This window comes from Aptenodytes forsteri, unplaced genomic scaffold (genome assembly GCF_000699145.1).
Source record: "Aptenodytes forsteri isolate BGI_AS27 unplaced genomic scaffold, ASM69914v1 Scaffold72, whole genome shotgun sequence".
Classification (NCBI taxonomy): Eukaryota; Metazoa; Chordata; class Aves; order Sphenisciformes; family Spheniscidae; genus Aptenodytes; species Aptenodytes forsteri.
Window position 1 is genome coordinate 86,395 of NW_008796193.1, and position 14,052 is coordinate 100,446.

The 14,052-nt window shown below is 40.0% G+C and overlaps 1 protein-coding gene across 1 annotated transcript in view; it reads right to left on the minus strand.

Moving 5' to 3' along the window:
- Positions 1–4,251: 4,251 nt before the first annotated feature.
- Positions 4,252–14,052, minus strand: part of LAS1L (LAS1 like, ribosome biogenesis factor) — a 35,866-nt gene continuing 26,065 nt past the window's right edge. The window contains exon 12 of the mRNA XM_019474316.1: positions 4,252–4,659. Coding sequence (XP_019329861.1) covers positions 4,569–4,659 — 91 coding nt within the window. The 3' untranslated portion in view covers positions 4,252–4,568. The remainder of the gene's footprint in view (positions 4,660–14,052) is intronic.

Sequence of the window (14,052 nt, forward strand, 5' to 3'; positions counted from 1 at the left end):
TAATGACAAAATGAGTGAAAATGGATGTTAAACCGGTATGTGGTATTCGTAAATCTCTGTAGTAATAAGCGTGCACTGCTCTAGTTGCTGCTGCATGCAATTCATTCACTAGCATGAGTCTGTTTAGCTTTTGTAAAAATGCTTTAACTGTGCACTTAAAAATAGAAGGTGTGGGCATGGTTGCTTAGAACAAGCAGAAGGATCCTCATTAAAAAAACCAAACAGAACATCTACATACTTGTAATGCCAGTTTGCCTCAAATAATGAATTTTGGCATTTTGAAATTCTTAATGATAAAGTCAGAACACGCAAAGAATCTGTCCAAATAATTAAGTTAAAAAATACTCGGTGACCTGTGACATATATGAAACCACAAACAGGAACATTTCAAGGGACATATTTTGGCTATAGTAATTTTTAAAACTCCATGCTAAAGAGAAGGAACATGCATCATTTCTGTGAGGCTTTGCTCCCCAGAGTTGAAATATTACTTTATCTTGACTTGCCAAAAGTTTACCTGAAGCATTAGTACTACAGGACTCATAGTAGTCAGATCATTAGATCTGTCACTATTATTTCTATGGTGAGTGTTCAGCTTTAATACTCCTCTTATGTACCCCTAGCTTGTCTGTGTGACAGAGCCCTTATTAACTGTATTTCTCGCAATATTTCAACTAGAAAAATACAAGTGCACCATCACTTAAATTGTTCTCATGCCAGTGTTTGGTTAGCCTTTGAAGAGCCTTTACACAGTATCTATGATTTTGGTCTGTGGTATTTAAAGTTTGTAAATGTATTAAAAGAATTGAGAGAAGAAACTAAAAGAAGTATAGGCTATTACCTGTTTCCCCCCCTGCTCTGTGTAAAAAGGTTTGCACAATTATTTAATAATATGAAACGTTATACTTTATATATATATATAAAAAAAATTTGCTTATTTAATAAAACTGAGAGCCATTGGATTATTTGTTTCTAGCTTTTTATTTTGTAACCCTCTTTAGGTGACAGCCCCAAAAAGCTGTTCTATCCAAAACAACCGTTATAGTCTGTCCAAATTATTTCTCAATATTTTTAGCTGATTTACTGAAAAATACCCAGATTCTGAAATCATACATAATGCTTGAATTTTTCATCTGTGCTTAACTCTCTGAAGGAACAGGACAAAAGTTTTACTTTTCTTTAAAAAGCAGAGGAAAAAGTACTATTTAGGTCCTGCTGTCTTGTCAGAGTAACATCTTTTGTCAACCTCTGTATTACACAAATTTTCTTTCGCTATTTAAACAATCATTTCCCTTAATATAGGGGAGGTGAGACAATGTCATTTATTACCATTGCTTTGACTCAAACTGCTTTAACTTGGGGGGGGGGGGGGGGGGGGGGGGGGAAAAAGTGTGTCTTTTTTATTATATGGGACAGAGATCATCTCTATCTGGATTTGCCTGAACTCACTGTTACCATGTTTGCTCTCACAATGGCCAGGAACCAGGTGCTTCAGAAGACAGCAGAAAACCAATCAAAACCAATAAAATACCTGTATTACAAAGTTGCTTTTTCCTCATCCCAGGCCCTTTGTGCTTAATTTACATCCTCAAGTATACCACTGCTGCGAACAAGTACTAATTAGATTCCACAGGATATTCTTACTGTTTCAGTTTTTTCCCCAAAACCGTAACCCCTGGGTAGAGCTGAAGTCCTTGTCAGAGTAGCTGCCTTTAGGAATGAGAAAACAGAATATTAAAGACTTGAATAGCCAGGAACAAGTTATCCTAATAAGGTTCCACTACTCTGTCCAATTACTTACATTGAAAAGAAATTAAAAAAGTGGAAAAAGCCACAAAAGCAGTGGACCCAGGTCTTAAGTTCCTCAGCAATTCCTATTTGCATGATTTATTCCATATAGTCCCAGCTTCCATCTCCAATCCTTTCTATAGCTTCCCTTTGGAGATGTTTTTTCAGACAGTAAAAATCTGTCTGGAGAGATTAATTTACAGGGAGAAAGCAGTCTCAAGAAGTTCTGCTCAATGCAAAGGAAAAATCAAGTAATTTAGGAATACATCAACATTGCCTTTCCTATCCCCACTCAGAATATGCTTCTAGCAAAGAAAGTAAGCAGCATGTTGAAAACAAATTTTACCACGTAAACTTTTACCAAAAGGGAAAAAAAATTATATGTAGCACAGTATTTTGCCAGCATCACCCTTTCCTTTTTGAACTGTTATGTTTGCATTGACAGACCTCAGAAGTACCAAATACAGTAACTGTTTACTTACTTGCTTTTTAAGGCATTTGAACTGGCTGGCTTTAAATGTTATCTATGCCTTTATTATGTATTATTCATAGTAATGTTGTCATTTCCCAGGTACTTGGGAAAGTAGCTACAAAATTGTTCCTCCTCTGAATTAATCGGTTCAAACAAACACCAAGTTTCATAATCCTGAACAGAGCAATACATAATGTCCAGGTTTTACACTTTTGTTGTTTTAGTAGAAGGCCCTTCTTCACTTTTTAAAAATTGAAACATTTATGTTTCTTTCCTCCAGCCATTCCCAACTTTTTTTTTCCCCTTTGTTTCAAGCCTGCTCCCTCCCTCCACCACCAGTAACACTTTGTTTAAAATTCATGCCATTACTATGGCTTCTCCTCAAGTCTTGGTATTCTTTTTTTAAAGCATCTGGCAGTTTTGTGCTTTTCTGCAAGTCATCCACAGCACTGGATTCAACTATTTTATTTGACTCTGCAATTAGATCAAAGACAAGGATTTTTATTCCATAATTCCCTAGACGCAGATACACAGGGCAGTAATTACAGCTGACGAAGAAACTATAGTAGCACCATGATTTTACCAAGTAAACCTTTACCAAAGGGGATAAAAGGTTACATATAGCACAGTGTTTGCCAGCATCACACTTTCCTTTTTGAACTGTTACGCTTGTTTGTATTGACAGACCTCAGAAGTACCAAATACAATAATTGAAGTAATTTCATACTCTACCAAATACAGTAATAAAAAACAAATCCTCTTCACTCAAAATTTCCTAAATAAGCTTGAGGAACTGCTGGGTAAAAGGAAAAATTTCTAAGAATACTAGAAAGGGGAAGGGCTTACATGAAAAATCCCTCCTAACAGACATAGAAGTTTGTTTTCTTTTGCATTAGCACTGCTTGGTTTTTAGAGAAGGAAATGTACAACCTATCTTCCATTTTAAACAACTTCTGGCTGTCTGATTGTCCTGGTTTTGGCTGGAGTAGAGTTAATTTTCTTCCTAGCTACTAGGAGGAAAATTAACTCCACCCCAGCCAAAACCAGGACACTGGTAAAGAGTAACTGAAGTAGAACAGGATGACAAAAAATTAGAACAAAGAAATAATACATTATGGACATTTAGGTAAGTCTTTACTTGAAAGCCAGCCCAAAGCATCCATGAAGTTGCTGTTCTAAACTTGCAATTCAATCCTATCCAATGTACTGCTAAAGTTGTATGTCCCTTTTTGTATCTCATTCTACAGAACATTAGCACATAATGTCAGCAGTAGCTGTAAAGAACTAAAAAGATTCCATTTCACAATGCTGCACTGACATGTTTCTGTTTAGTTTGTAAATACTGCAAATTATTAGACTGACACAGAGAAAGACTCTGTCTTACCCTCTAGCAGATACACTCCAACAAATTCTTACTGAGGCGTCCTGCAATAAATATACGCTTAAACTCCTATTTTTTGACAGGTAATTGCAGAAGCCTCCAAGTTCCAAGAGCCTTTAATACAGGTAAAGAAAACTGAATTTAAGAAAAACTAGTCCTTTTTCTCAACAACTTTCCAACAAGGTACTCAAGTCCATTTCTGTAGTAATCACACTAGCTCTCAGCAAAGACCACAGTATTAGTTATCAACCTCAGCAAAATCATGAACAGAAATAACATCAAGCAGAAAACTTTAATTAAAAAGAGACACTAGTGGCCTCAAGACTATCACTTGAAAAAAAATGGTGAGAAAAAAAAAATTCGAAGATATTTATGCACTACAGTGCATTCAGCCGTGCTACAGCTAGGCTTGATCCCTGAAGCTTCATGTGAAATCCTAACTAGATGAAAATTGTAGCACAATCTTATCCTGGCAAAATCATGCAAACTCATACAGGACAATATTAGCGTCACTGAAATAGGAAGGGCTCAGTAGTCTGGCTAACGAGGACCAGAGGACACGTTCCAGAATACCTGAGTGAAAAAGAAAAAACAGGATCCAGAAAGAAGGTTTGCCTTCAGTCAGTTGTATTTATTAATCATGAAAAAAATTAAGGAACACAGAGATTCTGAAGTACTCTAACTGTATTTGACAAACATCAACTAAAGCTAAAGGTTCATGATAGTGGTTAAGCAAGACAATGGTTACTACACATGGAACTTAAAACACACCACCTTTATAAAATACCGATTTTACATGGTAAAAATCAGTAAATCTTCACGAAAAAAAAAATATATCCTAGAGTGGCTATTTCCCCATCACCATTACTAGTTCTTCTATGCCACTTATCTCGTGCAACACTGAAAGCTGCAGAGCACTCTGCTGTCTTAGAAAAGTTGAAGGCCACTTTTTATTTTATGGAAGTCATTTTGGGTCCATAACAATCCTCCTGTCACAGGAATATTCAATTCTGCGGAGCTGTGAGAGGAAGAGAAATAAAGCACGTAAGCACTGAGCTGATTTAGAAGTTCACATCACTGAAGTAATTTTGAAAGCACTTTAAACTTGTTAACAAGTTTTATTTCCAAAACAAAATGTCATTTCTCATTTTTAGCTCTGAACATTTAGCTGCTGGAATGTCCTTAGTTTTAAATCAGTTTGGTCAAGAGAGGCAGCAGTCCCGAGGTCCCAAAGGCACCAAAGCACAAACCAAAGGAAAGGTTACACCAGTTACTAACAAATGAGAGGAAGACATGACTTCAGAAATAACTACACAACAACTTTCATCTGAACCTTCATCTGTCCTTTGCAGCTAGGAATACAAGCTAATCAGGTGAAATGCTAACACTGCAAGTAGTGGACATGAAAACACTGTTTTCATGAAAACCACTGTCACTAGTTACAAATGTTACAATGCCTATACAGTCTGCACGTGGAGACTAGCCATTCCTATGGCTTTACAAAGAAGTCACAGAAACTAGTGCATTTACAGAGAATTTAAAGGAAGTTGCTGTTTGGTGACACCCACAGCATACCAAGTAATTTTTAATTTTAGAAGGTGGCTCACTCAGACAGGCGTAAAATCCCTTTTCATTGCAGAAGTTACCCACTTAAGGCTGAGTCCCCGGAGATCCCCCAAACAATGACCCATTTCCATGACTCACTAACACAGCATGCAAAGGAACAAGTAAGATTTTATATAGTGTTCCCAGACATAAGGCACTGCCAAACACAAGGCTCGAACAGTTGGGGAACACACATAAACATTTCCCTACCCAAAGTTTTACTATGTGAAGGAACTTAAATCACTACCATGTTGTTAAGTGGGTCAGATAAGAGTTTGTTTTATCATTTTTATTCATTTTATGAGAATGGTGAGGGCGAAAGCTAAATTCTATCAATAAAACAAATCATTAAAGGATCCACTTGAAACCTAGTATCTGACATTGTGAAGGAGAAAAAGGGAAAACCTGGTTGTCTTGTGCATGTTTTTCACTTTCTCTATTCCTTATGCCCAAGGAGAGCTCATGCACTCCTAGCTACAACCTAGCATCCTCCAGGATAAGCATATATTCCCTACCTACTCACTGTCTTTATGCTTCAGCACATATTAACCACCCCTTTCACCTATCTGCTTATGCATCACACCCTTAGGACAAAAAAATCCAGTCATTATCCATGACCATTAAATGATGAATCCCATTTTTGAAACATCAGTGCAACCGATTAATGCAAACCCTAAAGCAATTGCATGTCAGCAACTCCACCCTCAGAAAACTCTCCAACTGGTCATTATTTACCAAATTTGCCCTGCTGTCAGGTGAAACTGACACTGGGAGTAAACAAAAAGCACATATGCTTTTTTTCCAATAGTATATCTGTAAAGACAGCTAAATACATGACAATGGAGTACAGCCTCAAAATTCACTAGTTTTGGCTGGATTCAGCTCTTTTTGAACTATTTTGCTTCTCTGAGATTCATGCTATTCTGTTTTGGAAACAGCATGCTTGTCTTTGGGAAGATCTGATGGCAAACCAGAGAAAGTGTGGGTAAAGGGTTCCACAAGAGGCCAAACTGTGTGGTAAGTGGCAGGCAGAAAAACGGGAGCAGGGAAAGAACAAAAAATGACTTATCCAGCAACCCTGTGGGGGAAAACTTTGTGGATAGCTAGGCTGTTGCTTTCAGCATAGGGAAGGCACATTCTCCAATTTTCTGAACCTCCAGAAACAACAACAAAAGCAGAAAAAGAAGTGAAACACAGGAATTGAGATGGGCTCTTGATTGTCTCTCAAGGTTGAGTTAATCTTTAAAAGAGAAGGGAGGTTGTCAGCTGAAACCTATTTTTCCTGGTACGTACTCAAGTTTTGCTACAGATTCATAGGAACTATTTAGTAAGAAGCACAGACCTCAAACAAGGCAGGCAGAATTCAGGCAGATGTTAAACAACATAGATTAAATGCATCATAAGATCACCAAGCGCTCCATTCTCAACTGTGGACCTGGTGAATTAGGGCTGCAGCAAGAGGTTCTGCTTCTGTTACATGACTTGTCCAAAGCCTTTTTTCCAAATTAATGTCAAACTCCATGCTCCAGGAGACCCTTTCTGCAGTTCATTACCTTCATTTGCTTTAAGTCTGTGGAGCCAGAGAGAAAGACAAAGATGGCCATGGCTTTTAGAAAGGGTGTGTCCCATTGCCTATGCTGCAGATGCTTTTTCCAAGCACCTTATGGATATTTTCAAAGTAAAGTGTCAAATTTTCACAATCTCTCATACCATACTGCAGTACCCCTACAGTGAGCCTGGCAGAACAGCTTTTTGCAGATGGAGAAGTTGGAGGGCAGTATCAAAGAAGTAAATAGAAAACCCCTTCTGGAATAGCCCATACAAATCCCTTTTGAAGGGGAAGCAGAAAACCCATGTAGCTGCAAGACAGCAAAGTTTCTACATAGAAGAATACATGAGAAGTAGCCAAGAAAATCTGTTCCTCTCTACCTCTGGGCAAGTCAGACAACCTTTCCAAAGCCACATGGCCTTTGGCAAACAGAGAAGCTGCTATGCAAGGGAAATAAGAATGAAAAAGCTGCTGTTGTAACATTCCTGATGAAACTTGGATTGTTTCCAGGCACAGCTACAGGAATAAATCAGATTCTGCTCCTTTTTATTTGTGGTAACAACAGGTTTTCCTCATGTTTCTTTCTGAGCTTTTTTCCTTGGCCTCCTGCCAGGCTGAGATCTGAGTGGCAGAAACTGTCTGCCCCTTTCACCCACACAAATTGATGCAGAAACATGTGTTACTTTTGGCCTGGTATGTGCTTTTTCATTTTCTACATGGGTATTTTTCTAGTAATACGAGCTGCATGACACATTACACTGTTCAAAAAACAGCCAACCGGACGGAGCACACGAGGAGAAAAAGAAAACCACCTCCTTGGCTGAATATAGATGAAGGTCTTGCAATCGCTCCTCTCTGCACCTTAGGCCACATGGAAAGCAATTATTGGGGGCAGAGGGGAAAGCAACACCTGCTGGCTTTTTTCAGAGTCTGCAGAATGAAGCACTGAAACCTATATATCTGGCTTGCAACTTTTTAGTCTGCAATCAATATACAATCAGTCCTCAACACGACTAAATTGTATTTCAAAATGCAGTCCAGGCATCTTCCTCCAAAGGAACCTAGTGCTACTGATAAGGAAAGGAAACATTAACTAGTCAATTAGTTTGATCTAGACCATTGCAGAATTTGATCTGCCAACACGAGAGACAGACTTTTCTTTTGACAGATTATTTGGCTGCTTGTGACCCACTTGCTGAAACGGTTTACTGGCAGGCCTAGGAAGAAGTCTCAACCACAGAGGTGAAAGGACAGCATAATACTTGCTAACCTATGAGAACTCTACCATTTAATGAAAATAAAAGATATTTAAAGACTTCCCCCCCCCCCCCCCACCCCCGCCCCGAATCACAGGTCAAAAGATCTTCAATTCTGAAGCCAGTAAAGAAATTATCATCCTTTCAAAAATGAGAAAAAAGAGACATATATGTTTCTTTTGCAGGCTAGAAGACTCCAAATACTGTTAGGTGAACAGAAGTTGCACAATAAAATCAAATCCACAACCTAAACACTCCCATGTTTGCTGAGTAGCCAAAACTAGGTGCTTCAGAAGACAGCACAAAACCAAACAGAAACAATAAAATATATGTATTACAAAGTTGCTTTTTCCTAATCCCAGGCCCTTTGTGGTTAATTTATTTGTCCTCAAATATACTACTCCCAAAAACAAGTACTAACTAGATTCCACAGGATAGTCTTACCGTTCCTACAAACACCTCAAATTAGTTTTTGTTTTGGACAAAAGTGGTTACATGTGGAGGCTTCTTTTCAGTTAGTTTTTAGGTTATTACTAAAACTACTTCAGCAGTTTGTTGCTATTATCAGTCTTCATTGAGGAATTAGGAAGAGAAATGTGCAGAGATATTTTTCATAGAATCACTGAGGCTGGAAGAAACCTCTTAAGATTGTATTTTCCATTTTACCTTGAAGCTGCCTTCATATTCCCTCTATTGCCTTGCTATCTTTCTTGGATTCCAACTATGTCCTTCTGTCATTTCCTAATAAATCCAGGAACCTCTCTCTCCCCTCAGGAAGGGGCAAAGCCTTCTCCAAAGGAAAAAAAAAAAAGTTTAACACTAATTGCTTCCATTCAAGGAAGGGCCCAACACCTCTGTTCTGGTAGCAAAACTCAGCTTTTGCAGTGCACCACAACACTACTCACTTGAAAAGACTGTATTAAATCTGTAACAGTACAGAACAGTGTAGGCAAAATACTTCTGTGGGCTCAAATGAATGTGGATTTTAGAGAATGTTTTGAGTCTAATCTCAGCTTGTTTGCTAGTTTAGGAACAGACAGAGCTTAATATCGAAAACAAAACTTTATTGCTCGATACAAGCCAACCCAGGGCAGATAGAGAAGTAGGATACACACCAGCAGAAGTGATAAGGAGGAATGAAACTTCTTACTCACCAACTCAATCCTATTTTTCTAGTATAAAAATCACCTAGACTGCCATGCTAACTCTTCCCAGAATTTCTCTACTCTGGCAAAGGGTGCCTCTTTATTTCCAGCATTCAAAAGCAGGCTAGAGCCAGCTTCCTGCTCTGCTGGTGCAACCATGCTTTTCTTGAAATGAGCACAGGTTCTAGGTCTTTCAGATTCTGTCGTAACTACTCCAGCCCACTCTCCATCCCCACATCTCTGGCAAAAGGGAAGAGAGGTTTGTCATGACAAATAGTTTGTCATCTCTCCCTGCTCCTGATTATGGTTAAATACAACATCAGGAAACATGCCTCCAGCCATCAAACCATGCTCCTTTCCCACAGGTTTGCTTTTTCTCCAGTATCAAAAGCAGTTAACAATAAATTAAATTTAATCCACCTTCTGGATTTGCCAGTGGGTTTTGACTCCCCTTTTTCATGTCTTTTAGGCTAGAAAAACTCTTTGAACCGGTACTGTCTTGTATAGCTTTACAGTCATGACACCACCAGTGCCTTAAGGCACTTCAGTGCCTTTGTGCCACAAATACATGCAGCCTAGAAGCCAAGGAGGTATGAACAGGAAGAATGGTATGATTTGAAGCAAAGCCTCAGGTTCTTTAGAGGCACCTTCTGGACAACAAGGTCTTGTAACTTACATGACAATCATGTAAGAGCAATTATAAATCGTCATTAACATTATTTAAAATGAGGTCTCTTCAAAGATGACAGCAGCAAATTCTGATTAAAGCAAGTTTCAAGACAATTTACAAATTCCTAGCAGCAGTTAATTATATACCTCTGTGGCAATTTCACCATTGAATATATGCTGAAACTGTTTCATATTAAAATATGAAGAAAAGGCATGCAGCAATCTATGCAGAAGACTATTTTCAAGACAATATGAAAAAAACAGCCTACAGTGAGTAGAAATTAGTAAGCGTGACCTTTGCTATTTTAAGTTTCCAGGATACTACTTTTCCAGCATCCTTCTGCTATGCTTGTCTTAGCTGCTACCACGTTCCACCCAAGAAGTGGCTGAACTTTGGGGTTAGCAAGGTGATTCCTCATGAACCTGCTTTGTAAATTGCTTTGGTCTTCTCTGCAGTAAGAGTTCAAGAAGTACAAGTAATTCTATGCTACACACAACAGGCAACACACTCTGTGCAGGTCTGCAATGCAGCAGTTAGTGGGGACTCATTCTGCTTCTGTAATATAATCATGAGGCACTGCACTGCAGCAGAAATCAGCTTTTAAGTGATTTCTTCAGGAAGTCAGCTACATCGTGTACATCACTTTCCCTCTTCTTTTATTTCCATGGTATATGAAGAGAACAGAATACTGTAGGTAAAAAGTGAATGATAACCTCAACCTTAACTGCAAGCTATTTACTGGTGGCTCAGGCTTCCCCTCCCTTTTTTAAAGCAAAGTTTCTAAACCAGCTTGTGTAATTGGTTTCGCTGATGGCTAGTTCCATGGCAACATCAGTATAAGTCTCTCTGCAAAGCGCCACCATAGAAATTCCACCCTTGCCCCCAGGACAGGCATTGCAGAAAAAGTATAAGTCTCTCTAGGGCAATCTACTACTTTGCACTATAAAATGAAATGGCAGCTTCCTCCTAACCACGAAACTATGAACAATCAATCTACACCAACCACTTTGTCATGAATTCCTTAATGTCACCACATGTTTTTTCATATCCTTGCAAGCATCAAATAACTAAGCATTACCTACAAGAAAAGCACCAAAGAAACTGGAAAAAACAGGTCCTTCCAGCTGTCCATTTGCAGGTATCAAGAGGAGTGTTTTGGCACATGTGAGCAAGAATTTATAATGCAAATTAGGTTTGTCTCTTCCAGGAACAGAGGAGCTGTGTGCCTCAGCAAACATTTCTGTTCTGGTTACTGGCAGCTTACTCTCCAAGTCAAGGTAGGGGCCACAGTCAAGTGTGTAGGCAAGTGCTATGGCATAGAGCACACTGCTTCCTGAAGATAACCCCTGTTATTCTAAGGCTCTTGCCTCTGCTAAGTATCTTAAGCAAAATTTCCCATTACAGTTACACAAGTATGGTACAGAGCAGAAATTCCTGGAAATTTATATACTTCAGCTAAGCCTTGAGCCCAAGAACCTCTTGGAAATCTTCAACTGGCTGACGGACAGTTTCTTTCTATCCTATAGCAACATATTTGCTCCTCTTCTGTGTACAGGCAGGTTGACCTAGCATTTCCCCATAGCCATGTCTGTTCTGTATGGCTTGCTGCTTCTTTTCACGTACCCAGAAGCAAGGATCACTTATTTCTAATTTGTTGCAAGCAATGGAATCATAAACAAGTCCTAGAAAATAAAACCTAGAGAACGTTACCTGAAGTATGGATAAGTAACGGCTCACCTGTCGAAATTCATTGAACAGTGCATTCCAAAGAACAGCTTACAAAGAAAGAAAATGGTTCATTTGTAACTATGAGAATCCATTTCCGTATCTAATTAGCAGTATAAATATTTTTCTCATTTGTTTTAAAACTAGAGTGACTCTACAGCTATGCACTTTTTTAAAATCTGCATGTTGCAGGCTGTTTATGACCAAGTACAAATCTGACTTTCCAATGCTTTTTACAGCATGGAGGGGAGAAAAATACCCCTGACAAGTTTGTTATGAGAGAGGCCTTTTAAAAAAAACAGCCAAGCATATTTCCTAGACTATTAACATTCAGGGTGAAAGGATGATGAATGCAGCCCTCTGAGATCTTCCAGAGCGTGCATCATGCTGTTAGGGTCCAGATTTAGCTGCACATCAGTTCCAGTATGTAAAAGTGTTTGCACTAGCTGAGATCAAAGGTCTGAGTTGCCTGTCTCCAACTATGTTCAAAAGCAGATGCCTAAGTAAGCACACAAGCACAGAACAGGAGAATAGTGTTCCCAGTTACCCTCCCACCTGCCAGCAGTTTGTGAATCAGAAACTTGCTGTGCCAAAGGTCAGCCTTGTGTTTAGATGCACTTGTTGATGTGTGGGTGTTTTGTGTTTGGGGTTTTTCTTAAGATTCTTTAAATATGTGTCTTTGCAGACTATTCAAGCAAGAATCTCAAAGCACCTTCACAGACATCATAACTCCCAGAACCACAGTTCCAGCTTCCATGTTAATGACACTGTGATGCTTTGCTCTTGAAGCATGATAAGGAAAGCAAGTTTTCAAAAACCAGAAATCTTACCCGCTTTGGACATTTAATGGATTTGCAAAAATCCTAACAAGTGTTACTTCCCAAAACTCTTTCCTACTACCCTTATATGCCCTCCAAATCCAAAGAATTAGACCACATTTATTCTGAAGTCACAAGAGGTGATATTAAGTCAGGGCCAGACTGGAAGCTTTACCAAGTTACCATTTAATCATAACACTCAACTACTGCTTGCCAGTGCTGTAAAACTGCTGAGACTGGAACTGCTTCACATGACTCTCTGCAACAACTGAGCATCACGAAAGCAGCTACAAGTGTCAAAGTTTGATAAAAAGGAGAAAGGAACGTAGCACTGAAGGTGCAGTAGGACCAGGTGCACCCAGTGGTTGCTTGCTTCATGCATGGTTCTGCTTTCTAGTTGTTAGGAACTATGATGAAACTCTAAACACAGAGGACTTTTTCTTGTCGGAACATAACCAAAATACATTGGAAACACTATCCAGAAAACATCTCCAGGTCAGCTGCCAGCATCCACAGCTGAGCCTTTCTTATGAAGGGCTAGCAAGCAAAACTTGTAACCTCCTACTAGGAAGAAAGATTTAGTGGGGATTAAACGAAAGCAGCCAAAACCAAAGTAAAAGCAATGAGAACACAGTTAATTACCTTGCTGATGACAAAGCAATAGAAACTGCAAGGTGTTTTGCCAGCTGCAGGAGCAGCTAGCAGTATACTGATGGCACAGACTTTTGAGGAATTTGGGATATAGGAAAATGTTGTCATGGTGATAAATCTCAGTTCTTCACCTTCCCCGTGAGAGTACAGGAGCATATTGCTACTGTTGGCACTTGCATTCAACAAAACAAACAACTACCTGCTCACTCTCGCCACCACAGATGCTGGAAGCTGCAGCAGAATGACCATTCTTCTTGAGGGCCTTCTTCTTGACCCCTTCATCTTGAGGGCGCTCACAAGGCACGTGCGGGACAACCAGGGGATCAGGCCCAGCCAGCACGGGTTCATGAGAGGCAGGTCCTGCCTGACCAACCTGATCTCCTTCTATGACCTGGTGACCTGCCTAGTGGGCGAGGGAAAGGCTGTGGATGTGGTCTACCTGGACTTCAGTAAGGCCTTTGACACTGTCTCCCACAGCATTCTCCTAGAGAAGCTGGCGGCTCACAGCTTAGACAGGTGTACTCTTCACTGGGTAAAAACCTGACTGGAGGGCCGGGCCCAGAGAGTTATGGTGAATGGAGTTAAATCCAGTTGGCGGCCGGTCACGAGCGGTGTTCCCCAGGGCTCAGTACTGGGGCCAGTCTTGTTTAATATCTTTATCGATGATCTGGATGAGGGGATTGAGTGCACCCTCAGGAAGTTTGCAGACGACACCAAGTTGGGCGGGAGCGTTGACCTGCTCGAGGGTAGGAAGGCTCTGCAGAGGGACCTGGACAGGCTGGATCGATGGGCCAAGGCCAACTGTATGAGGTTCAACAAGGACAAGTGCCGGGTCCTGCACTTTGGCCACAACAACCCCATGCAGCGCTACAGGCTTGGGGAAGAGTGGCTGGAAAGCTGCCCAGCAGAGAAGGACCTGGGGGTGTTGGTCGACAGCCAGCTGAACATGAGCCAGCAGTGTGCCCAGGCGGCCAAGAAGGACAATGGCATCC